This window comes from Dermacentor andersoni, chromosome 1 (assembly GCF_023375885.2).
Source record: "Dermacentor andersoni chromosome 1, qqDerAnde1_hic_scaffold, whole genome shotgun sequence".
Taxonomy (NCBI): domain Eukaryota; kingdom Metazoa; phylum Arthropoda; class Arachnida; order Ixodida; family Ixodidae; genus Dermacentor; species Dermacentor andersoni.
The window spans coordinates 20,477,796-20,505,704 of NC_092814.1; the positions used below are offsets into that span (position 1 = coordinate 20,477,796).

General features: G+C 46.6%; 1 protein-coding gene and 1 pseudogene across 2 annotated transcripts in view; one reads left to right on the top strand and one right to left on the bottom strand.

Annotated features, from left to right (window-relative positions):
• Positions 1-27,909, bottom strand: part of Tnks (tankyrase) — a 357,580-nt gene that overhangs the window by 62,605 nt on the left and 267,066 nt on the right. For both annotated transcript variants that reach the window (XM_050193320.2, XM_055061240.1), the window contains 3 exons: positions 15,510-15,830; positions 14,873-14,990; positions 14,678-14,769 (listed from right to left, as the gene is read on the bottom strand). In XM_050193320.2, the coding sequence (XP_050049277.1) occupies positions 14,678-14,769; positions 14,873-14,990; positions 15,510-15,830 (531 nt within the window). The remainder of the gene's footprint in view (positions 1-14,677; positions 14,770-14,872; positions 14,991-15,509; positions 15,831-27,909) is intronic.
• LOC140215316 (tigger transposable element-derived protein 6-like) lies at positions 23,237-27,853 on the top strand (annotated as a pseudogene).

The following is a 27,909-nucleotide window of genomic DNA, read 5'->3' on the forward strand; positions in this document are numbered from 1 at the left end:
GAGAGCTGCAAAAGAACTCAAGGAACGCAAATGTAACCTTTGCCGAAGTTGTGAAAATGACAATGCTCGTTGGCATCTTGTACTGCAACAATTCGCGCAACGCTTTGCGTTACGTACAGTCAATGCCTCCTTTACTAGATGCCTGCCGCGTTGTCCGGTAGCTCGGTTCCGGGCCCTCTCCCTTTTCTCTCCTCCGCGGAAAGGCAACGAGCGCCTCTCATGGCGAATACCTGCAACTTGCAATAACGTGCTGCGGCCTCTGAGATTAACATGGCATCTGTCACCGTCTCGGAGGCCCGCGATAACGCTCGCTAACAAACGATCGCGCATATAACGCGCCGGCGGATGCATTCAGCCGCTGCTGCCACATCCGCCGGAAGTTGAAAAGGCAACCAGCGCCGCCTCACGAAATTTATGCTGAACTAACTTCAACTAAGGGAACCGCCGCTACAATGGGAAAGCGAGCAACGCAGCGGGCATCTAGTAAAGGAGGCATTGGTACAGTCAATGCCCAATTTTGCAGATGCCCGATAATTTGGACGCCTTTGCGGCACCACCACGTTGTACCCCCTAGAGAAAATCTACAAGTCTGAAATTTCAGACGCAGAAACCTTTCACTATCCGATTTTCTGGACTTTTCGCAGTGACTACAGGTCTGAAATGGCCTTAACTGAAGCCACATTAACCACCACTTTAATTATCTTGCCGCCTTGAACCGCGTTCTGGTATGCAGATCAGTTGGCAGCTGTAGCCACCACCGAAGCCACGCTACCTCGCCACTGTCAGCAACGGTGCCGATTCTGCCTTTTGCAATCCTCGCCAAAGGCTTCGAAACTCGGAAAGCATGACATGTTGCACAACGCCGGTTCCCCAAAGTCTGCCTCGCCTCAATACAGAAGTGTTATGCGGCGAAGCATACGAAAAGCGGGAAGGGACAATTGTCACGAGACGCAGTCTGTATTCCTTAATTATCCACGTGTGCACCCGCCGTCTCCTGTCACAGTACGACCACCGACACACTTAATAATAATAGCTATCTAGCTTAATAGCTATCCCGAACGTGTCTGTGGCAATTTGAACCCTTTGGGGCAGTAAAAGGCATGCATTCATTTCATCAGACGGACCAATTTTTCAGACCTTTAGGTGGCCCCTTGGGAGTCCGAAAAATCGGACGTTGACTTAGATGTCAACCAAGTTGTCTGCCTATTCTTTTAATGCTTCGGTTTGTATGTTTTCCTATTTAGTATGTTGTTTCTCCCCTTTTTTCCAAAACATATGAGCAAAGTTCTACTGTAGTAGAATGGCAAATGTGTATGGCAGTGAATGTGCTTTGTATGCTACAGTGACATGAAAGTGCAGATTTCCAAGGTCAGAATAATACCAATAGCTTGGACCAAATCAACTTGAGCTGCGAGCCTTATCATGAACAAATGATAAGGTTTCTGCAATGAAATATGGCAGTGGGTGCTGAAGGCCTCGGCCCGATGGGTGCCAATCTCTACACAAGATTGACACCACCACTTGCATTTATCAAGGTATCTATAAAAGTGACCTAGAAGATTCTCTCAGCCACCTTGTGACTGGGAAGAGACGTGGCTTTACTAGTGAGCCTTCAGGGTCACCACCATTGGCGAAGCCAGGACAAGGGGGGGGGGTTGTTGGAGGATCGCACCCCCCCCCCCCCCCCCGAAATTTTACGAAACTCCCCCCTTACCCATGGAAGGAACAGAAGGTTTCAGGAGGTGGGCTCTGAAAGAGCGACAAGGATGAAAGGGAAAGTCCGAAGGGGGAAGAGGGGGTTGTCATGTCACTGTATCTAGAACTTAAGTTTATCTTTTGCTCCAACTCTCCCCCATCCCTGGTGGCGCTAAGCCGTGCTCTCGCAAGGGCTGCAGAAGATAGCGTCAACCTTTCCTTTTCCCCTCAAGAACCACTTCTCTCTTAAGTTTATCCAGTTTCCCCACAACTGCTGTCATGTTTACTGTAGTAGCGCTTCCCTGCCTTCTCACGTCACCTTTTCTGTATGTACTGGAGCTGTAAGCGAAGAGTGGCAAGGCTGTTAATCACTCGTTTCGCGACTGCGTGGATTCTACCCATTCTTTGCCTCCTCTCCCCCTTCTCTCTACCATTCTATCTAGCTTCCCTCTGGACTTGGGTATAGTACAAAGGTAAGTGCTGCAATTTCTACAGAGGTTTTGTGGGGGGTCAGGGACAATTACAGCTGCCAAGAGGCTAATGTGGTGATCGACGTGGTGCAAAGGTCCAAACGAGTTTCTTGTGTCTTCTTTCCTCTCTGCAACGCTCCTTCCATGTATTTACATGCTCTGAACCACTCCCGATGCGCAAAAACTTTTGAGAAAAAAAAAAGAAAGCTTGGCTTTAAAAGAGCGCCGATTTACACACAGCAAAATATATCAAGGACGGAGGTGCTGGGCCAGGGAAACTAAGCAACCGCCACAACAAACAGGTGGGAGGGCAGGTAGGAGAATTGCCTCGAAGGCCACACAGAAACAGAAATATAGGAATGTTAGCAGCCACTGGGCTGTTTAACTAACCAGTGAACATTGAAGAGTGTGACAGTGACTAACAGAAAAGAATGACAAGAAGGGGAGTGATGGATACGAGGAGGGGGGGGGGGGGCGCATAAAAGGCGTCAAGAACGAAGTTGGCGCTTAAATGTGGACATAGGGAGAGCGTCTCGTCACTGCCTGTTCGCTCAACACCAGACTGCCCTGGCCAGTCGCCTAGCTGAGGTTCACCTACCACATGGTAACACACGTTGCTTGCTGCGGAGAGCCCATCAAAACTAAATGTCTTGGGAATTTTCAGAATAGAATGGTGTCAGGAGACGCGACGCTTTCAAATCTCTTAGAGCTACTGGCCCTCATTTTACTGCGAACAATGGACGCCGTAATTTTCTTAACGGTTTCTAAACAGGAAGCAGCGCTGCTTCCGACTGTCTGCCTTATCAGTTCCAGAGTGATCAAACAATAATATGCGACACGCGATGACTACAATACCATGACTGCAAGTTACTTCCAAACGCCTCTTCAAACAAGTTGGACAGCAGATCACCAAAAGTGAGTGAAACTTGCATCATATGATACTATCGAAGTTCTAGAGCAAAGCTTCGTTCCTTTATTTTTAAATCTAGAATAATATAGCATGCCCACAACGTTGAAAGCGCGATCGAGTGATACAAAACTTGCAAAATAGTGCCCGCCCTCTCCCGTATGTAGCCGTGGCCGTACCACTAACTAGAAGGTCTGGCTGGAAAACAACCTGGAAACAACAAACAGGGTCTGGATCTCTGCTGTTACATAGGCTGGAACCAGTCTGACCTGCAAATGAGAAGACGCACGATGGTGCGCTGTCTTGTTTCTGTATGGCCCCGTTTCTGGCGCTGTTTTCCAAGTCATGTGCCAGACTAGGTCATTGACATACATTTAAATGCATCAATTCGTAAACGGAATTTAAATTTTTTTATCATCATTTTTAATAACAGCATAAGGATAATAGCATAATTTGGTACGAAGTGGGAGCAAAACGTACATCCCTGTTGTTAAAGCATTCTTGTCTAGAGAGTTCGTCTATATATATATATATATATATATATATATATATATATATATATATATAGAGAGAGAGAGAGAGAGAGAGAGAGAGAGTGAAGGAGTGGTAGTCGTTGCCCCCCCCCTGCCGAAATAAATTTCTGGCTACACCACTAGTCACCACTCTCAAAAAGATTAAATGACAGAGGAGAAAAGGGTTGGGAGAACATTTTCAAAGGGAGTTCTGCTGTTTACTTAAAAAATAGAAAGAACAGGAGCCCATTATGCCTATGAAAACTGCGTGTGACCTTTGTCAAAATGACAGATACGTGACAAGAGGCATCTCCCTCATGGACAACATGTCCAGATTTACAGATCCTGTGTTGCCCATACTGCCATGCAAGTGTACTTTAAAAGAGCCTGGCCCTACAGTATTCATCTCCCCACCCAGTGACGGTTTTATTCATTCTCCAATCTGAAGAAACCCCTCAAGAAAACAGTTTCAGAGCCAGAATGTGCTGCAAACTGCCACAAAGCAGTAATTTTACAAGCAAATTTTTAATTTTTCTTTTCATAGTATCAGAAGCGTTCTAGGCAAAAGGGAGAAATGCACTGTGTGAGGGAGGATTATGTTTAAAAAACCGCACAGTTAAGCTTTGATATAACAACATTCAATATAATGAAATTCTCAATATAAAGAAGTATATAACTTTATAACTTCTTGTCCACAGAACACCATATTTCGAACCACAATATAACTAAGTGTGCTTATACACAATTTCAATATAATTCACTGCTGCTATTAAGGAATATTGAGGCAGTAAATGGAAACTGCTGCGGATCCAGATGGTCAAATGGTTGAAATACGTGTGGCTGCTTGCGAATGCACCTCTAAAATCGCCGGCCTTTAAAGCAGAGCAGCAAGATCTACATACAGTCAATTTCCATATGAAGTCCAAATGTGATAAGATCCTATCGTGCCCCGCAGGATGTATACTGTGGGTGCAAGGGTAGGCCTGTGAGCTTGAGCCAAGAAGGATGGCGAGGGGCGGCAGGCAGAGAGTTTCCTACAATAATTACTAGAAGGAACTCTGGCACTGCGATCATTCAGCCATGATGGGAATGATGGTTAGTACATGGATTTGTCTGACCTTCATTCTTGTGGCTTCAGGCAGATTTTAAAGCAATCTATACTTTCTTAAATGAAGAAGGTAATAAGACTGAACATGCATGATCACTGCTAAGTGCAGTGGTTACAGCTGTCTAGGTGTCCAAATTGAAATGCACCAAGCATTTCAACAGGCTGGTTTGCCCGGAAGAAATTCTTATGAGTGTTCTACACCACCTGTCTATGCATGCACCCGTGGCCTAACGGTTTCAGTATCTGGCTTCTGTGCTAGAGGTCCTGTGTTCGAATCCTGCCGTCAGACAATTTTAATAATGTGTATTTAATTATTTACAATGCAGTACTTTGTTGAAGATGATGAATTTGCAACGCCACAAAGCTGTTCGAAGCCAGAACGATGAAGTTAGTCAAATCCATAAATCCATGCGCTGTCATTCCCATACGGGCTGGACCACCCTGCTTGCAGCCCCCCTAGCCATTGGCACCAGAGTTCCCCCTAGTGATTATTGCATGTGCAAAGGCGTTTATTAGTCACCGGCATTAGACCGACCGTTAGCGCAGGGCACGAACTTTCAGCACGAGTGGCATTCACGTGCAGAAGCACTGAAGAGCCCGACCCATTAGAAAGCGCTGGAGAGGACGACCCACCATATGGTTCCCATCCTCCCCTACAATTACCCCCAGGAACGAAAAGGGAGCCTCCCGGCGACCCAACAGCTTGTCACTATGAGTGGGTCATAGTAGGTCTTGAGGCGGTCAATGTTGACAATGTCTTGTCCACGACAGCGCATGTCCGAAATGGGCTCAACGGGTTTGATCACATAGTTGACCGGAGATGTGCACTCGACTACACAGTCATCATCATCATCAGCCTATTTTATGTCCATTGCAGGACGAAGGCCTCTCCCTGCGATCTCCAATTACCCGTCCTGTGCCAACCGATTCCAACTAGCACCCGGAAATTTCCTAATTTCATCGCACCACCTAGTCTTCGGCCGTCCTCTACTGCGCTTCCCTTCTCCTGGTACCCATTCTGTCACCCTAATGGTCCAACAGTTATCTAATCTGTGCATTACATGACCTGCCCAGCGCGATTTCTTTCCCTTAATGCCAATTAGAATATTGTCTATACCTGTTTGCTCTCTGATCCAAACCGCTATCTTTCTGTCTCTCAAAGTTATGCCTAGCATTCTTCATTCCATCGCTGTTTGTGCATTCCTTAACTTGTTCTCAAGCTTCTTTGTCAGCCTCCAAGTCTCTGCCCCATATGTCAGCACAGGTAAAATGCAGTTATAAGTAGTTATAAGTGCCTGCAGTTATAAGTAGTTCACACGCAAAAACTTCAATGCGTGTGTGCGCATTAGTACTACGGGTTCAGACGCTTAATCACCGAGATTCGTTAACTGCTCGGTCATAATAATGCAATGGCAGAAATTAAGCATTTGGTAGTATGGTAAGCCAAAAAATCAACCGACCATTCTCAACACTGGTTCGCAGCTCTACAGCACACACTCCAGGGTCCTATGATCCAGCGCACATGGAGGCTCACCGCTGCTGATCGTCGGCTTGCGGTCACACTCGCACGAGTTGTCGAAGTTGCACTCGCTTCTTACAATTTCCGGTAACATCAGCAGAATTGAACGTCACTGAGATAACCGAGAGCGTTCATCGACGCGGCCACATGCCTTCACAACGCGAACACAGTGGCATAAAGTCGGTGGTACAAAGAAATGACGATTATTGCCACTGAAAAGAATCGCCTCGTCCGCCGGCTCACGCCATGTTTTTGCTTGTTCCTGCCTGCCACAGTGTTTCCTCCTCCTCCGCAGTCAAAGCTACGCACAGAGGCAACGACTCCTTTCTTAGTATATTCGTTCTCTCCTTTTGCCTTTCCCTTTGCTTTCTTACTCACAGCTTGTCCCTTGTCACTGCTTGCACCTTTCGCTTTGTAATGCTCTCTCAATGCTTCTGCGCGCTTTTTGGGCGACAAATTTGCACCTTCCTTTTCAACGACAATGGTAAGCTTCCAGTCAGGAGCTCACGATGTCAGCCGTATGCGATCTAAGCCATTTTTATTCTGTGAATTTCCTTCTCATGGTCTGGTCCCTACCACGTCCTTCTCACGACGCGGTAGGGGCCTTCATAGTTGGGCAGTAGTTTCGATGAGAGCCCAGGTGCAGTGGAAGGAACCGAGAGCCACACAAGTGCTCCAGGGAGGAACGTGGCCATAGAAGCTGTGTCACCGTGAACACTCCTCTGGCGCTCTTGGTCATTTGAAGCAAATGCCCGGGCAAGATCACGACACTCTTCTGCATGTCTAGGTGTGGCAGAAATAGGCGCACACTCAGATGCAACCGGTTTGTAGGGAAAGATAGTACCGATTGTGAGCAACAGGTGCCGGCCGTACAATAAGAAAAAGGATGAAAAGCCAGTGGTGCCCCGAGCGGCGTCACTACAAAACTAGAAAGTGAACATGTTGTCATTTTTTTTTATGTGGAACTGCATTTAAATGTAAAACCTTCAATGGACAATTTGTGGAGCCTACACAGAAATATCCAACTGATTTCTTTCCATGGAAATAGCTGCTATGGTTTTAATTTTCCAGGGCTTCAAAGAAAGCGCGCAAGATGTAGCACATGACCAGGCAATTGTGTGCCATGACATATAAGCAGACTCGCATGCACGGAATGAATTATATGTGTAGCACATACAGGGTCCTGAATATTTGGTTGTGCGTGTTAAAAAAAATTCTTGTGCTCACCGCTGCACTGTTCTTGCTCAAATTTTGCAGAACGATCGCATTTTGGTGTTGGCTTCGTTTAGTATAACACTTGGCACAGTTAATTGCTTGGTTTTAAGAAAAGAAGTGCAAATTTGGCGGCGCTTATGGGGATGCGAGCTGCTGCCATGATGGCACAAGCATAAACTTGCGTCGCCACCTGTCGTATGCAGAAAGCAGTGTGTTTCAGGGAGGGCAGTCCAGTCCGCCTGTGCCAGGAGTGGGTAACACATGGCAGCCCTCTCTGAAACGCTGCTTTCTGCAGATGACAGCAGGTGGCGACACAAGTCTGTACCAGGGCCAGCTTTTCAGACGCCATTTTTCCATAGACGAAAACAGTTTCTCACATTTGTTCTGAAAAACAGGCGACTAATCCTGCTATGTGTTATACTAAACGAAGTCGACACCAAAATGCTATCGTTCTGCAAAATTTGAACGAGGACAGTGCAGCAGTGAGTGCAAAACCTTTTTTTGAACACGTGCAGCCAAATATTCAGGACCCTGTAGATTGAACGTATGAATAGGCTTGAATAGGAACGACTAGACTAGGGAATAGGCTATGAATAGGAATGTAGGAAAATTATGCTTGAGAAGCAACAGCCATGGACGTCATTTCAGATGTCCTGCCACCCACTGCCAAAGCTTCCTTGCCACTTAATGCAATCTGACAACAGCAAAAACACTGAAAGAGCTTAAAGAAATGCCATGGACTAAGAAATGCCATGCACTCTTTATTACTATATTCTGTAGCTTCATTTGCTTAATCGCTTCAGTAGACAAGATAGCAAAAATGGAAGACCAAAGTTTTTGATCCATCTGTGCTGTGCGAAGCACATCCCGTTTGCCTGCAGCATCCATTCCAAGAATGTCTCAGGGCACTACTGTAGTGCAAGTGGTGCTTTATCAGATCTCAGGTGCTTTCTATTGAGCCCGGAAAAATTTAAACCACAATAGCTATTTTCATGCAAGGAAGTCATTTGGGTGTTTCTCAATCAACTTCTTCATTGGAGGCTTTGTGCTTAAATCAATACTGTAAAATGTTGGTGGCGCAGTATTTACTGTGCCACGATTGGGGCGCGATCAGGGATCGTTGTTTGGAGCACGCATTCAGTTGTTTTGCGCACAACTGGTCTATGCCACGCCGACTTCGCGCAGCTGACGCACTCTGCGCGCACAACCGAACGCATGCTTCGAACAACGATTCCCAACCGCACCATTGGTTCATTGATTTATTTGCAGAAGTTTTCGACTTGTTTTTTGAATGATTTTATATATTCAATTCTGGCTATATCGAACTATTTCGTGATCACCGCGCTGTTCGATCTATCGAGGTTCGACTGTATATAACACGTAATCTCTGACAGCATAGCTTCTTCCCAAATGCACTTGTTTAAAATGGGTTGTTTTTTGGTTCCTCAGGCAGCTCACAGCTTCTCAAACCTCAAGTAACAATTACAAGCTACTTTTGTTGATGATCTGACTTCTCTGAAGCATGGAGGATTGTCATGCACTTACCTCGCTTAGTGCAAATTCATTCTCAGTGTTAGAAAACAGTGAGGGACTCTTGCAGCAGCAACACATGTAGTCAGCGGAGTGATGCGATATCCCTTTCTATGCAAGAACAGCAGAGGCAGTGGTCTACACAGTGGTGGAGCTAACATTTGAGCAAGAAGAATAAGTGGATATGGGGAGCTTCATATTTTCATTAGTCACAACTGTTATATAGTTGAACCCGGCTATATCGAACTCCTAGAAAAACGCCTATAAGTTCGATATAGAGCATAATTTGATATAAGCCTGCTAAAGAATTGGATGTCATAAAAGCATATAAATTTATAAAATCCCTTTATTGATGAAACTAGCTGTTTCCCATGAAATAGTCTTGTATTTTCTTCTGCTTGGGCATTTTCACTGCCTGCTACGCACGCACTTCTCCACATTGTCTAAGGAGTCGGAGCAGCTGAGGCCGCAACCTTCCGCATTCGCGCAGAAGCACCAGACTAGCGCAAGTGCGCCAATCATCTCGGAGGATGTGGGCAAAGGACCGTCGTTGCTTTCCTCATTGTGCCCACTTTCACTTGTGCTCAGTACGATGTCGGCAATGTAGTCTTCGCTTTCAGGCTCTCTTGTGGTCGTGACACCATCATCTGCACTCCCAAGCTTGTCGACCGTTGATTTGTCAACAGCTTCCGGAAATTCTGACAGCTTGCTCCAAACTTCAGCAACACTGGCAACAGCTTTGTCGCATTCATCAGAATTTACAGACATCACCGAGCACGTGGAAGCTGGCACGTGTGAAGCAATTTCGGATGAACCACTTGTACACGGCCATGCATATGCGTTGCGCTTCACAGGCACCAGGTCGCGTGTTTGTCAGCTTTATCTCTAATATCCCCCTTATTCTTCAAGATCGTGCTGAGAGTGCTCCCCTCTGAATCTTGCACACTGCGGGGACATCCGACTTCTCATCGCGTTCGACCCGATTTATGATATCAAGCTTCATGGCAAAAGGCAAATTCTGCCGCTTCACTGCAGGAGAAGGCCCACAAGGTGCAAACACAATGAACCAGAAAAGCAGCGAGACAACTCACACTTGCACCATCTTGCACGACAAGGGCACAAGAGCCTCTGATTGGCTGTCTGAGCAAGCGCTGCAGGCGGGCCAGGATCATTATTTTTTGCAGGGGGATGTCGACGGCTCGCCCGACGCAGTGTGGTCACGGTAGGGAGAGCGGTTGGATGGAGCCGCGCTGCCGGGTTTCCCCGCTGCCACGAGGGAAAGCCAACTTCTGGGGGCACTTTTGCACCCCTTGTTCGATATATCGGGAGTCACTGCTATTTTTGTTCAATGTAAGCATAATTTTTGCTATATATACTCATTGTAACTATATCGTGTTCAGAAATTGTTCGATATATAGAATAATTCCATGCAAACAGGTTGGCTATAGTCGGGTTTAATTGTAAGTGCATTGCTTGCTCTTTTCCTGCCATCTATGCATTGTCTTTCAAGTTAGCTGACAGCTTGTGCCCCCCTATGTATTGCATCCTGAATCTGTACAGTCTCAATAAACACCGTTCCATTTCTGCTCTCAACTCAGCTGGTCCCGTGTCCGACTCGCTCAAGCAACAACACAACATAACAACAACCATAAGATAATTGTTACGTTTAATTGAAATGTCTAAATATTTAGGTAAAGGGCAAATTAAAGTGGGTGAAGAGATAAGCTGCCACAGGTGGAGACCACAACTTCTGCATTAAGCATGCGGTGCTTTGCCAACCAAGCTACTATGGCAGCCATTAACTTTCTTAGGTACAGTCAAATCTTGACATATCGAACATGGATATATTGAATTATTGCGTATATTGAACACTTTCTATATCACCTGGAAAATCGCATGCATTTTTATTTTTTACTTCGAACGGGGTTGGACGTAAAATGGATATATCGAACTCCACCACCCCAGACCCCGTACGGTCTGTTGACAGATGGTGAGCTTCCCGCAACACCCTGGAAGATAGCAGTGGTGCAATGGGCGATCCCACCTGCTGCGATCGTGCTTAGGGTGCCATTTGGACATAGCGGCGTATGCACTCGGCAGCTTCGCGACGTCAACGACGCATTACATTTGTCGCACTGACTCCTCCTCGGTGCCGCGCTCTGCGCCTGCTGCGCATCACGAGGACTAGCGGGTTTGCACTTGCATCCACAAAGACGCGCAACAGCGAGCGCTGACTGGGCTCACTCATAGACACCTTGGCAAATACCACTCAACACTTTGTTACTGACAGTGCTTCAAGATGCTTCGATTGACAGACTTAGATATCGCAGCAGAAGTAGCGGCCAAAAGAAGACGCTGCCGAGGTTGATCTCCCAAGCACTGATCTTGCCCCGCTCCTGACTTCAACTGGTGCTGTAGCTGCTTTGGCCCTTCTACACTGCTACTGTGGCGCAATAGAGGGCACTGGCCTATCGCTTGTGGATCGTTTAGACTATGTTGAGGACTCCGTGTTGAAGCACACGGCTGCCAATAAGAAGCAGGCTACACTGCTGCACTACTTTCAGCCAAATAAATAAATACTTTGTGTGAAGCTTCAAGCGGGTATAACCTGAGCCAGCGCCACAATTGGGGTGTGATCAAGGATCGTTGTTCAGAGCGCGCGTGCGGAGCAGCCGAACGCGTTTGGCCTATACTCGCGGACAACTTTTCTTGGCTATGAAGCGAAAGCTACGGGGGCGAATCTTCTCCACATGATTGTATTCATACGCAATGTAGTCCGGGTGCGCTCGGCATCGGTTTCACCAACCTCGCACAACCTCTTTCGTCAAGGCAGATACAATTCACTCGGCGTGAATCAATGTTTATTCACATCCGATATGTATGAAGTTCCGAACAGCAAGCATCGCAGCCCGCGTCGGAGCTTCGAAGCAGCCGTATGGCGTCAGTGGAGCCGACGCAGCAGTCAGCTCGCTCACTCGTTTGTACATAGGTCCCAATGGTTGCGATTTCCGGAGGGGTTCGCTTGGTTTCCGCGCAGACGCTGTAAAAAACTTTTCTGTGTGTGCTTTTTTTTGTGCTAAAGTTGGACAACAGCCTCTCAGGGGAGTTGATTGGCGGAACAGCAAGCGACGAACACTCAGCAGAAGACACGGGTGTCATTTTACGTTTGATGAATGTGCAAAACTTGCGACGGTTTCGGGTGTGTAAAAACTCAAAAGAGCAAACTAAAAATACAATAAAATAGCAATAGTTGACTGGTGAATGTTACATATCGTTTCAAGATAGGTGCTATAAAAACAAAAGAAAGAGTATTGTTTTCTATTTCCCACGTAAGAAAATGTGAGCAAAGCTGCGGGACTACTTCCAGCAGCGGTGAAAGAGGCGTGCTTAGTTTCCGTAGCCTTCGCTTCATAGCCAAGAAAAGTTGTCTGCGAGTATAGACCATTTTTTCGTAGGCGCCGCCATATTGTGAACGCAGTGGCGCCGCCTATGAGCAGCGCCATACTGGCTTGGGTGAAAGCGGTCTTTTGCATGGCAGGTATACGCTTGGCGGTAGGTTCTGGCGTTTGTTTTCGCGGTCGTGCGGTCTGTCTAGTATGACGTGCGTCTTCTACGTGGTAAACGGTTCTGTGAGACGTGCTGGAGTGGTTTAAGGCGTCATGGCCGGAATTTCTGCTGGTGTTGAGGTGTACAGAACACGCAGCGCGATGTATGCTCGCATATTTGAGCCTACAATCAGCCTCGGAGATCAATTGTGTATTTCTAAATGTTCCAATCACTAATGTGACCTTATTGCAGTATTATCCTCTATTTCTAAGCAGCGGTTTAGGAGCCTTAAAGCATACGCGACGATCGTAACAGCATGGGTACTGTTCTGCTACGAAAGGAGCTGTGCTGTTTGACAAGCATTCAAACTATTCACTGCAGGTTACATTGCGTGACTACTTGGTTGGATGGGTGAGGTTTCCACCCATGAATAAAATAGTTTTGGCTAGTAATAGCAGCATACCTTACAGTCTGAATTAAGCTTGTCCAACAAAGCGACCGTTTACGAACTGCGCGAGCGTCCTAAGCAGTAGTAGGTGCTGGATTACAGATATCTCTGTTCTATATAGCGCATGGTCCAAGCATACGGCATCAGCGGGTATATATTTACAAACGTTGTGCGGCGTTAGCCCGTTTTCTCGTGCTTTTTAGAGAAAGAGGATGATAACCGAATTTTTTTTTTCGGTTGTGTTCGTTCAGTTCTCTACGACGCCCTCACACGTATTACGGAAATTTTGCGCTCAAAAATAGCCATCGCATTCTTTTTATGCGAACCGTCTCATATATTATGGCTGTATACAGGCCAAAAAGGCAATGCCAAAGCACACAGCTTCTATGTGTATCGTGCTGGCTCACCCACCGCAGTGGTCGCTGTGTTGAGAAGCGCCATGGGCCTCATGCAGCAAGGCTAGCGTAGGCATATGGTAATTTCAAGCATACTAGACTTGAAATGCGTGAGAACGATGCCAGTGTATCACAAATATTTGATAGCGCCTGCCGCTCAGATGTTTCGTGGTTGCCTTAGGTTGGCCGTGCACGAGCATGCGCTCTTATGTTTTATGTTTTACTGCCTACGCCAATCGATCAGACAGTGAGCTGATTTACCAGTTAATGTTGGTAATACAGAGACGCCGGTTTTCTTTGTTGAATTAAGATCGATATAAGCAAAATAGTAAACAACACATACACGCACCGCGACTCATAATGCTCGTACACCGCGGCTGATTATGCGTGTCACATTTTTGCGCCCCCAAGACATATTTCTGCCTACAGTAGTTACCGATGCACCGAAAGGCTTCCCTGACGACCTTATATCAACGAACATGGCGTAAATTTCACAAAGTAAGATCTAAAACACCTCGAAATCGTTCCGCAGCACGGGAGAGCAATACTTTCAAGCAGCGCCGCGCCGGATCGCCCAAGCCAGAGAGGAGGAAAGGCTCTCCGCGCGCCCTTTCCTCCTCGCCCGATGAAACGGTCTATAGGCCGTCCCGACTTCGCGCGGCTGACGAAGTCAGCGCTGCCTAGGCTAATTGCGTGCGGCGCAATAGACCGCGCGTTCACGGCCGATTAAGTCGGCACGGCCTACGCCAATTGCACACGGTACAATCGAACGCGCACTCCGAACAGCGATTCCCGATCGCGCCCTTGGTTCATTGATTGATTTGCAGAAGTTTTTGACCCGTCTCTTTACGTGATTCTATATATCGAATCCTGGCTATATTGAACAACTTCGCGATCACCGTGCTATTCAATATATCAAAGTTCGACTGTATTCGTGAATGCGTATAATTTTAGCCCAGGGAAGGATAGCCAGCATTCCTAACCTGTTGGCATTATGAGCATTAGAATGTGCATAATATTCTTACTTGCATTGTTATGTGAGAACACAGAGATGTTTACGATACTAATCCTGCTTTTTAAATGCAAAACTGCCAAGTGTACAACAGGTCACACTTTCAGTGAAGAAGAGTCCATAACGTGGCCTCAAGTCATATGTCATGTAAGTTGTTCTCCTCGGTAAAGCCGGAGCTGCAGTAAAGTCGCATGCTAAAACAACCTGCCGGTAATCCAAAGGTTCAAGTGCAGCTCTCATACTGACATTCTTTTCATACAGCCTGATAGCATAGCACATGCATGAGCAACAATGAGCACGGCCTGGCTAGTGCTACCCACCTCCTCTTCTACAGCCATGTACTCTTTATCATCAGGCGAAAGGTCCACTAAGACAGTTCCAGTTGTGTTGGGCATAAGTGTTGACGAGATTGCTGTAACAAAAAACTGTTTTGAGACCACAGGTGGCAAGCAACAGAAAGCCGAAGCTTTTGCATACACCAAAAGATGCAGGCTTGTTAAAAATCTGGCACCCACCTCGACCTGTGAGCAGCTTCTCAATGCCCTTCATCAACTTGTGTCGGTGCCCATAAGCAGACACGCCTATCTGCTTCAGTTCCTCGTGACCCATCTCAGCCAAGATGTCAATTGTAATCTGAAGAGTGAGAAGCATAGGTCTCAAACAGTGTGTAAAATGAAAGCAAATAATCTCACAAAAAAAAAGCAATTACAATATAACACAGTGTGAATTACTAACCTTTTCTAAGAAGGGCCAAATAAAGAATCTTTTACTGTAATGGTTGACTATATCTTTTACTGTAGGCAACATAACAGCAATATTACAACATGTTATAGAAACTTACATTTGAAAACCATTCCTCGGTGTTCAATTCAATACTAGAAGTTAAATAAAGTCGAACCTTGATACAATAAATATGGATATAACAAATTATCGGATATAACGAAGTAAATAATAATTGTCTCACCACTATTACAGTGCAACATATATGTGCATATAACAAATATGGACATCACAAAGATAATTTCGTGTCTGGTGCGACTTCGTTATAATGAGGTCCAACTGCATTCATATCCAATTCATATGAAAATTTTTTTTCACATTGCTACATTTCTTGAGTAGAGAAAAAAAAAAAGACGCAAATCTCAAACGCACCATCTCTTTCTCAAAAAGCTCACAAAGATGCCCCAGGCCAATGTTGGTGAGAAACTGCATAAATTCTTTGTTGTGTGTCGTCAGCTCAGCGAGAGGTTCACTGGCTGCTGAGCCTTCTCGTACGTGACCGGCACGCTGTGTTGACAGCAGGCTCATGGCTGCAGGGATTTCAGCCTCCAGTGCTTCCAATGACAGCGCTGACAGTGGGCTTCCTCCTAGCATGTTCGATGGGCATTGTGGCTGAACTGCTGATGCTTTAGCCGAAGGAGGGAGGGCATGTGGAGGCATGGCATCGGTCAGCAGGCAGCGCACATCTTCTGCCTATAAATGAGAAAAGAAATAAAGTGCAGTTCTGCCTACGGCACTGCGACTACTCAACTGTCTGTAATCAACAAACTACAGCGCTCCCACGCTCAAAATTTTCAGCTTGCAGAGTAAACCTAATTCCACTGAATGAACCAGATGCATCTTCATATTCCTTAGCCATTTTCCCTCTCGTCACTCCCCTCTTGCCTTGTGCTGAAGAAAATGGAGAGGCTGGGAACTTTTGATCAATCCTTCTGTCCTGAAGGACAGGAGAACGATCATTGCACGTGCCTCGTCTAGCTGAACAAGACTGAATGTACAGATTAGATGTAGTGTATTTAAATAGTCACTCTACCTCCCCCACCCCTGGTAAATACACTGACACTAATTATACATATTGGTCATTCCATTTAATTGTTTCTTTGACTATTTCTCACTGCTTAGAAAAGAAATGCTTTCAGCAGAGACTACGAAGTGTGCCTTGGCGGTTCCGTTGTCCGCCTTGCTTAGCACCGTATAAGTAACTACTTCTAATTTGACACTGAGGGCCTAAAAGGCATTCTTCTGAGCATTGTTCCCATTATTACAATAACTAATAGCACCACACATTGACATTGTTAAAGTGGATACTCAAACAAATATGGTTTTTGCAAAGAACACCAAGACAAGTTGTTCCACGTTTGTGCTCAAGATCAATCCATGGAGGCACTTTTCGAGAAGCTGAGCTGCACTTCAGTTTTCATAAAGACCTCATAAAACAAAGCAAAACAATTGGGAGCTTTCAGCAAATCGGAAAAATACAAAGCATGCATGTTGAATGTTGAAGTGGAACTAGTGAGAAGTGATGGCAACATAAACGTAAGCAAATGTTGCTTGCATTCCTGCAGTATGATTTGCTTACTTTAGGGTGCAGCTCTTAGGCGCCCATTCCTGCACTGAGCGAACGCAAAGCGCAGTGGTACGAGGAGGAAAGCAGAGAAGGAGAGCATGGCGAAAGGGTGAGGAGAAAGGCACTGCGATAGCGAAGAGAGCGCGAAAGTGAAGGAAGCCAACTTGAAGCACCACCAGATGTCCAAGTGAAAGAAAAAAAACCAGAAAGTTCACCATTGTGCACAGCGTTCGTCGCAAGCATTTCCTGATAAGGATTACGGCTGCAGAAGCTGCAGTTGCCGGGAAGTGGCAGCTGTTTGGCAGGTCTATATGTAGCGCCACATGTTGCAGCTCTGCCAGTCGGTACAATGATCGTTGCAATGCTTCAATAAACATTCGAACCTTGTTATAATGTGTAAGGTTCTCACCTGCGCTCTTGGGACAAAAGAACGACAACACAGTAGTGCAAACAATCACAAGGGCATTTATTGCACCTTTCATAGATCAATGCCTGCTAGCCGAGTTGCTATCCCCAAAACATGCCGATGGGCGCACGACAAATGTAGGAAGTCCGACTCACCGCGACCGGATAACGAGCTAATATGTTCGCCCCATGCTGGATCCCAACACCTGGTCGTTCGCGTGTACTGTCACGCGAACGGTGGCGCGTTCGAAGGAGGCCACGCGAGACGGTCTCGCAGAAGCATGGATCGGTGCACGCGCGGCACGTCCGCACTGCTTGCTGTCCCGGACCCAAAGAGAAACCATGTTCTCCCTTGCACCCCCAAGTAACCCTGCCATGAGGCGGCGTTAGCAGCGCAACACTCGCGCCATCTCTCGTACTGCGCTTCAACCATGCAGTCCGCCGCGGGCCCCAGGCCATGCGGCGAAGCCGCACTGCAGGAGACTGAAGCTTTGCGGGAAAAACAACATATCAGGGGACGCGTGAGAGTCGTGCATCCCCACAAATGAAGTTGAAGGGGCAGCCAAAATTACTTCATTAGACCCATCGTTGCCATTTACTGCAATATATGCCAAATAGAGTGCACAATTGTAAACATGTATAGAAACATGTTCGATTCGCCTGCGCCACCTGAACCAGTTCACGAGGTGCTGCACCCTGCCATTTGTTTCAGCAGTGCAGCAATGGCGCCCACTGAACCATGACGTTCGTTTCAAAAGGTGCAGGAAAGGTGCAGGGATGGTTCATGATTTTGCCCCACCCACTCCACTGTGGGTGCCGACTTGGTGCAGACGTACAGGTGCGAAGCAGCGGCGCAACACATGGGCGAGAGCACCGTGAAAACCCCACTTACACACGTCCGATGATGTGTTACGCAAGTGTGGTGAGTATTTACGCCCCAGAAGCCTATCATACCTGCAGTTCAGGACCTCTCAAACTTACTCACTCCGTGCACATTAGTCTGACATAACATAATGCCTGTGCAGTGTCTGCACCTTCGCATTAGTTTCGAGTGCCTTACTGGGCCTGTACCTCAGGAATCGAGCTGCACAATTTCTGAACTTCTCGTGAACCGCTGTGAACTGGTTCACAGTGGTGCAGGCTAATCAAACAGACCCAAGAAGACGGCCTTGTGGCCTGCTGAGCCGCTAGCTACACGGTCACGCATGCAATGAAATTTGAATAAAACAACAAAAGGATCTTTGGCGTGTCACACGTCTTCTTAGCACCTGACATGACAGCCTTTAGATAGCTGCCTTCTGTTCTACTGTGATGGTCTTTTGCGTTTGCTTTCCACTTGGCTCGTCGTGGTCGAGCAGCATGTGGCACACAACACGGCACTTTCCTGTGTGAGTGAGGAGGTAAGTTAATTTCGCTGTACCGGCTCGGCTCAGCCGGCTCGTGGCCTCCGCGATCAGACCAACGCCAATTCAACCTCAGAGATCACGCCCAGCTGCCAGCATGCACAGCATGCTGCAGGGTGAGGGGGAGAAGTGAATGCACAGCCTGGGCGTGACCCCCCCATCTCCCGAGACTGCACCGGGGTGGTCTCCGAGGCCAGCCCAGCTGCGGCTGCCTACACGGTGCGCATTAGAGAAATAGAGAAGTGAATGTACTAATGTTTTGCATCGCCGCACGGAGCCGTGCAGCACGGCGCAACTTGCACAGGCTTGCACGTGACCCTTCAAATTGTGACGGGAAAGATCTCGGAGGCCAAGCCCAGTTGTGTGTGCCTGCGTGGCGCAGGCACTATCTTTCGCACCTTCTCGTGTAGCTGTGCAGCCAGGCACAGGCAAGAAAGAAAGGTCAGTGAAAAAGTACGATAGTGAGCTGCTGCTGCTTCTCAGGTGTGCAGCTACACATGGTGGTGAGAAAGCCCTGTGTTGCTCGACGACGTATTTGACGCGAGCACGCGGAAGTTATGACCTGCCCCGATAAGCAAGTGCCGAATCCCACGGAAAGCGATGTACTCGATGGGCAACGGTTTGGTACTTTTTGGTTTCGCAGACAAATTTAGTTTGTTATATTTATTGGCCGGACAATTTCACTGCATTAAAACGAGGTTTTAAATACATGGATCTCGATGGCGATTTCACAGGGGAATTTCATTTACTTCGTTATATTCATTATTTTGTTATATCCTGTTTTGTTATAACAGGGTTTGAGTATCGCGAAATGAAAACCCACATCGCTCAAATTTCACATTAGGGAGTATCGTAATCATCCGTGAATTCTTTAATGAAAAATTCACACTTCCCTGCAAGCACACTCGCATTGTAGTAAAACAAACTTGCAGTAAAATAAATGATTTGAACTCCTTGTATTCTCCTGTACCCATTATTCCATGACCTAAACATTCATTGATATGGAAATATTTGGTTGCGCCTCTGTTATTTTAGTAAATCCCTGAAATAAGGGATAAAGCTGCAACCAAGGAGGTTATATAAAACTTCTGGAGTGGCAGTCCCAGCCACTGCCTATGAGAGCGAGTGAAGCCACCGCCAGCCGTGGTACACGTGCGGTGCTCCTTGAGTTTACGGTCAGCAATAAAAAATAAAAAAAATTAAGCCCCTTTAGAAAGAACCTATTTGCACGATTCCAACATGCACCTTTTTTTTAATAAAAGGTGCATTCAAATTTGCGTGGCTTGTTACAAATGCAACTAATTCCACCTTAAAAAAAGAAAAAAATGACACCGATTCTTACCCTAAAAAAAGAAGAAAAGTTCAATGCAAGTAGCTGCTACACTGCCACTGAATGCATAGTTTGAAGAAAGCAATGCTCGAAGACATTGCAAGGTGGCTCCATGGTGCGTGGAATGCCCTCCCGCAGACGGTAGTTGCGCGAGCCTTCAAGAAGTGTGGCATTTCTAATGAATTAAATGGAACTGAAGATTACTTTCTAAGGTCGGTACACAGCGAAAAGGTGGTGTCGTCGGACTCCGATAGCGACCAGCTGCTAAGATTCAGCTGAGTTCAAGTCTGTGTGTCTTTATATGTTCCATAGAATCGTTTCAACATGGTAAGCATTGACTCCGGTTTTGTTATTTGATGTGCACGGTAGAATTGGCATCAATTTTTTTTTTTAATATTTGGGCAGTAACAGAACTGCGCATTACAATCGGCGGTACGGTAGAATCGTGCGAATAAAGTATATCAGACCGCACTTGCATGTCACTGTTGTCGATAAAAAAAAAATTGCTGCGTCAATTTATTGCCACAGGCTTTCAGAAAAACCATCGGATGGACGCTTAGCCAATTGCACTCCCTCGCTTGGTTAAATTATGAAAGGTCTCTCAATACAAACTAAGCTTATGTGATGCGAGTGCGTAATGAACATTCGTCCCTGTTTGCCCACCGGTAATTGACGAGATACGATAGGCGCTGCTGTGCGGCATGTCAAGTGAACGGTCCTCAAAGTTGCATGGTGCATCACCGTGCAATCCACTTAAAAGGCTTTGCTATGTTCAATTCTGTCACAGGCATTTCTGAAGCAATGGTTCTTCAATACCTTCGGTGAATATTAAGGATGACAATGCCGTTCTCATCGATAGGGATAAATATGTCAGCACTCGCCCTTTTACTTTATTTTGTAACAGAAGTTCGAAGTAACGATGAATAAAGCCTTGAGGGCATCCTCTTTTTTTACATTGTTTCCGGTTTTCATAGTCATAATTCCTGTTGGTATAGTAATTTCTATAGTAAGTAATTTTCTTTCTTTTTCTGAGAGAACGACAGTGTTCCTCGTGATATTGATGGTCAGGCTATTTACATGTAAATATGGTAATTACTCTCCATTTTAGTACACAACATTACCAAGCCGGTTTACAGAAGGCATTGCAAGCTATGTGTTTAGCATCCTGAACAACTTGATAGTCATATGCTAAAGCCAGAGCTCGCATCATGAACTTCAATGTGGATGCTCTATATTTCATATGTGCTCAGAAAAATTGATGCCACTCATCCATCCCATTTAGAACTTCTTATTGTAACACATATGACAACTGAAACTTTAGTCAGAAATGCTACACAGACATAGGAGCACCAGAAAACATTTCCAACTGACACCTCAACTTTTACAATGCATATAGTGCAATACAGTCACCGACTGATTTTCCGGACTCCAAAAATTCGGACATGCTCAATTGTTCGGTCTGCTTCGCGGCACCGCCATTCTCCCCAAAGACCATACTGTATAACAACTGCCGAAGGTTCGGACCCCTCGCAACCTCTCGTCTGATTTTTCGGACACTCCTTGAGCCAACTCGATCGAGAGCACCATGCACCGACTCTGACCGGTGCATGGTTCGACTTGCTGAACGCGATTTTTGTTTTGAATGGAGCCTCCTTGCTGCCCCACGAAGTGGCGCTACTGCAAATCTCCGCTCATCATCATCGTTTCTGCCTGGTTCGTAGCTACGTCAGCACTCGCCCTTTTACTTTATTTTGTAACAGAAGTTAGAAGTAATGATGAATAAAGCCTTGAGGGCATCCTCTTTTTTTGCATTGTTTCCAGTTTTCATAGTCATAATTCCTGTTGGAATAGTAATTTCTATAGTAAGTAATCTTTTTTCTTTTTCTGAGAGAACGAAAGTATCCCTCGTGATATTGATGGTCAGGCTATTTACATGTAAATATGGTGATTACTCTCCATTTTAGTACACAACATTACCAAGCCGGTTTACAGAAGGCGTTGCAAGCTATGTGTTTAGCATCCTGAACAACTTGATAGTCATATGCTAAAGCTAGAGCTCGCATCATGAACTTCAATGTGGATGCTCTATATTTCATATGTGCTCAGAAAAATTGATGCCACTCATCCATCCCATTTAGAACTTCTTATTGTAACACATATGACAACTGAAACTTTAGTCAGAAATGTTACACAGACATAGGAGCACCAGAAAACATTTCCAATTGACACCTCAACTTTTACAATGCATATACAGTCGAGCCCACTTATAACGGCCCCACTTAAGACGAACGCTCGCTTATCACGAACAAGTCCGGCGTGACCGTCAAAATATACGTTTAGGCTATGGCGCTCGGTCTCAGCTACAACGAACGCCCGCGAGCCTAGCCGATCGGCTACAGCGAACGCCTTGGTGTCGCGGACCACTTTCCGTGTGACGAGATCCGCCGACCCTGTGCTGTGCACGCTCCGAGAATTGGCTTTCCCGCGGGGTCTCGCCGGAGGCACGGAGGAGCGGCGATGCGGCGAGGGGATCGCCTCAATAACGAGAGAGAGACAAAAAAAATGCCAGCCCAGCACGCATCAGCAACGTGAACACACAAGTCGAAAGTGCCAGCTCATTCGCCACGAGACCCCACTCGCCATCGTCGACATCAGGGCAGCGGCGAACTTTTCCACCAATTGACAACGTAGCACGTGATCACGTGCTTTCGTACCCCCTCTTCTCCCCCCCCCCCTTAACGCTGCGCCTCACACCTCACACGACTGCGGGACTGTCTTTTTCTTACTTGTGGTTGTGCTAGCGTTGTCGGCGTTGTTTCCTACTGGTGTGCTCCCGTGCCTATCCGAGATGGCAGATTCGCCGGCGTCTACTTCGACAGTGAAGCGAAAAGCTTTGGACTTGGCCACGAAACTGTTGATCTTGAAAGACCTTTCCCAAGGCGCGAAAAACCACGAACTGGTGAAAAAGTATGGTTTGTCGAAATCGACAATATCCACGATACTAAAAGAGAAGGACAAAATCTACAAGAGTGCCGCCACGGACTCCGCGACGAGGAAGCGCCTACAGAAAGCCACATATGCAGACGTTGAAGACGCGCTTCTAAAGTGGTTCCTTGATACTCGAGCACGCAATGTTCCCATCAGCGGGCCGCTGATGTTGTCTAAAGCAAAGGACTTAGTGTTCCTCCTGGACTTCCCAGATTTTTCTCCTGGCAATGGCTGGCTCCATCGCTTCAAGCTCCGCCACAGAATTATTTTCAAGACCATCAATGGCGAATCGGCATCGGTAAGTGACGAAGACATCAACACGTGGATGTCTAAAAACTTGGCCCGTGTATCAAGTTATGCTGAAAGGAATGTGTATAACGCCGATGAAATGGCGCTATTCTATCAAATGCTGCCTGGCAAAACGCACGCTATGAAGGGTGACAAATGTGCTGGCGGCAAGCACAGCAAAGTTCGCATAACTGTGCTTATGCACCAAGATGGATGGAAGCGATCGATGCTTGCCATTTGTCATCGGTAAATCAAAGAGGCCACGTTGCTTCCGCACATATGTACCAGTGCGTTACAGGCATAACTCGAAGTCGTGGATGACACGCGAGTTGTTCGCGGAATGGCTTATTGACTTTGACAGCAGCATGGCGAAGAAAGGGCGCAAAGTTCTTCTGATTCTCGACAACTGTACTGCCCACCATGTCCAAGCTGTCTTAACGGCAGTTGAGTTGCTTTTTCTGCCGCCAAATGCAACTTCAAAAGCGCAACCGCTGGACATGGGTGTAATACGGTCGTTTAAAGCGGCCTACAGGCGCCGTGTTGTGCAGCGGATGCTGATTGCAGTTGATCGCCCCGCTGCCAAGGTGCCTCTGCAGGTCTCTCTGTACTCGGCGATAGAAATGATCAAAGCGGCGTGGATGGAAGTGACACCCAAATGCATCCGGAATTGTTTTCGCGAGGCCGGCTTCGCTGACACACCTGAAGCAGGCATTGAAGACACTGAACAAAGCCAGCCTGACGACGACTTGTGGCGACGCGTTGTTGACGCTAACCTGGCCGGCTGCGATCTTGATTGGCAAGATTTTGTTGATGTGGACGACGCTGCTGAAGTTGCGGAGTCGTTTTGCGACGAGACCGCCGTCCGGGAAGTGCGGGCATCAAGCGACGCCGGAGCATCAGACGATGACAACGATCCGTCGGAGCCAGCACCCGTAAGCGCGACCACAGCAGTGAGCCATATTGAGGCACTTAGAAATCTTGTGTATTTTAAGGCCTTGGGTGACGAACACATCGCAGCTTTGAACAAGCTTGAAACCGCTGTCATTGGGTGTGCTCTGACGAGGCAGACAACAATCACCGATTTTCTCTCTCAATAAATTTTTGTTTTGATTGATGTCAATTTTTGTGTGTGGCCCACATACCACGAACTTCTGGATAGAACGAACGAATTCCGCGTGACGCTCGGGTTCGTTATAAGCGGGCTCAACTGTAGTGCAATACAGTCACCGACTGATTTTCCGGGCTCCAAAAATTCGGACATGCTCGATTGTTCGGTCTGCTTCGCGGCACCGCCATTCTCCCCATAGACCGTAATGTATAACAACTGCCGAAAGTTCGGACACCTTGCAACCTCTCGTCTGATTTTTCGGACACTCCTTGAGCCAACTCGATCTAGAGCACCATGCACCGACTCAGACCGGTGCATGGTTCGACTTGCTGAACGCGATTTTTGTTTTGAACGGAGCCTCCTTGCTGCCCCACGAAGTGGCGCTACTGCAAATCTCCACTCATCATCATCGTTTCTGCCTGGTTCGTAGCTACAGCAGTTCCGGTCTCAGCTTAGTAAGCCCTGTCAAGACAATCCAGCAGCTGATTTGTTTCTTTCTTCGTGCATGACGCTGTGAGTAGGCCACGTTTTTCGTTTGTGCAACTGGTGTCAGCGTGATGGCGTGCTGATTTTTGCTTTGTGTGCGGTGTCGAGGTTGCGGTGATGCAACGCGGCATACGGAAGCATAGCATCAAGTGTCTAATGGCGCCGACGGTGCCCGCGCAGACTGCGCTGGGGAATGCCGGCAAGCGGGTGCCGGGAGGCCTAGGATTTGTCGCCTTCCGATGTGATCCCTAATGACGACGAAAATGTTCTGCCGAGACCTGCGCAGTGGTTGCATTGTGATTCCAGACACCATCTCATTTGACAGTTTCACAGGTGCTGATACTGCTGTACTGACATGCGCAGAACTCGACGACGGCGAGATTATTCGTCAGGTTTCTGCTGCGCCGCGGGACGATGACTCAGAATCTGAAGATGACGCACCATGTACATGCTGCCGTCGCATGTAGAGTGTGTGCAAGCAGTGACTGTGCTTTCAGCCGCCTGTGGTGACCGTACGACCCTCTCCGAGATTCAGGCTTATCTGATCGCGCGTAAACGGAACAGCGTGCAACGGCGCATTCACGATTTCTTCAAGCCTATTGCCCAGCCCGAATAAGTGCGTGGAAATAAAGGATTTCGAAAAAATTTACCGTAATTTTTCTAGGGTGACCGCAAAGTGAAAAAAAAATATTTTGCATTGGTATATTTCTACTCTTCATTCATGAATAGCAACAATAAAAAAGGAAATATACTCATAAGAATTAAAAATTTGATGCAGTGTTATACACAGAGTTCAAAGCTTTGAAAATGTGCACACGAGAATATTTCGAAAGTCTCAAATGTTCCTGCTCTTACACTAACATTTACGTCCACAGTGTAATCTAACTGCGTAGGTGCACGCACTGAAGAAAACTGTGTGGTTGTGAGCCTGTCAAAAAAGCAAAACGTGTGACAAACTTCCGCTAATCTTCACCTTATCGCCAAGTAGAGGCAATTAGTTTTCGCAAGTCTGCAAGAAAAAAAAAAAAAAAAAAAGAGAAATGGAAACGCATGTACAGCAGCATCCTTTCTATGCACACCCCTGTGAGCACTAAACGAGCAAGAAACAAGCGGTCGCCCTTTGGGCGATTAGTAACGAGATAGCGATCAGTTTTGCAAGCGCAAGCAGCTGAAACCGCCCGCGGAACAAAACCCGAACCGCTGCCCGCCCGCGTGCGAACGAATGTGCAACCTGTAGTATTTAGACATGAGGGAGCAAACTTGCACTAAAAAAAACCATGCAACAAAAACCGAGAGAAGGAGGCGCGTGAAAAAAATTCCATGTATTCCCACGTAGAGGCAGCACATGACAGAAATGAAAAGTTAGGAAATTGGCGCGCTTTTTAAGCATACAGACAGCACCGTAAATATATGGCATTGACCATTTTGGACTTGTTCGCGGCGCCGTATATTTACGTCATTGACCCTGAAAGGGTTAATATTTAAATATTACAATCTTGAAAGCAGTGCCACTTTTTTTCTTCACAATTCACTTGTTTAGTATTCTTGCTGATGTGGTGTACCCAAAATCTTAGACAACACTCTGCAATATTCTTGTAAAAAGGTGCACGCTCTTGTGCTCAAGCCCAGCTTTTACAACAGAATTTCTTGCTAGCCAAGCAGGTAGAAATTATTGAACAGGAAACCTATGAAACATAAAGACACACATGCAAGACAAGTGGCCAGAACGAGCACTGAGCTTACAACTCTTCCCTTGTAAGTGCAGCGCTCATCCTGTCTAGGTGTTCTCCTGTGTACACGCTTGTATTGCTGGTTTTCCCCATTAAAACAAAGTCGCTGCGCGGAACATAGATGGCACAAACCGTACAGAGTATGTTGCTGTACAAGCATGGCAAACATGTATTCCAGCACAATCCGAGACCACTGCAAGCCAGTGGCGAAATCCCATCCTCTCCTTCTAATATGTGGCCCATGCATGTGCTAAATAAAAACTGCATGCAGTGATGTGCCGATGAATATTTACAGGATGCAAACATAAATTTAATACTGACATGCACATATCTTACCAGCGCATTCCCAACCGCACGACGTACGACATTCCTGAACAGATGCCACGAGCTTATATTACAAGTGAAATGTTACACCCGGCATCATCTTTACGTGACTGGTACAGGTATGCCCTACTGAGGTGTTGCATTGCCCTTGGAAAGCATGCCACAATCAGTTAAACACTGTTGCAACAGCACGCAACCAATAAACACGACGAACATACTATGTGCTCTGCAATGACTGCTACATCAGTTCGGGCTTCTTGCCTCTAGCAAAATGGCGGCAACGAGCTTCACTTTTGGAAAGCCACCTCCACTTCACAAGTTTAAGTACATAGCCTCCTTGGGTGCAACTCAAAAGCACACCTATAAGCCAGTCAAAACTCTGCCTAATTGGGAGGGAGCGGGGACTGCAATATTGTTTTGTAGGTTCTTTTCTTTTTATTTGCCTTATTTTGTGGTGTGTATAGTGGCCCATTTATGAGGTACTCGTGTTGGATGGCAGGTGCCTGTGTTTCGTTTTAATTCAATGTGAGGTGGCCAAGTAGCGATTCACAAACGAAGTGAAAGGCGCTTGGATTTCTAGCAGTGCGCTCGTGTCAAACTCATCGACTACTGTGCCAGCCATAGATGTGCTCATTTGAGAAAATAGCCCAGCATTTGAGGAGCATGTATGGCACATATCGCACCATAACCCCACTCTCATAGCCACCTTTGTTCATGTGCACTTTTCATCCAACACAGCCAAAAGCGTTTATCATTCTCATGCATTGCACAAAAGTGCAATTTTAGCACAGGTACTGTTTTAAATACAAATGGATTCCTTCACGACATAAAAACATGTTGATGCAGTAAACATATACCCTTGGCCTTATGAGCTTGCGTGGCGAACACAATGGTTGCCACATTCTTTAATGATGATTCGTGTGTGTAAGTGTAAGCCTTTGTGCGAGGTTGCACGTTTTCACTTGCCACATACCATTCGTATATGAGAAAACGTTTCACGCACGCTCTTGCACCACCAGGTGAACAACAATGCAGTTTGCGGCAGAGCATGCGCCTCGACGCTGGCCTTGCTATTTGCAAGACGTAGTGTTAAGGAACACGTCTTCATAGCTGAGCTGGAAATGTAACGGGCAACAGAAGCTT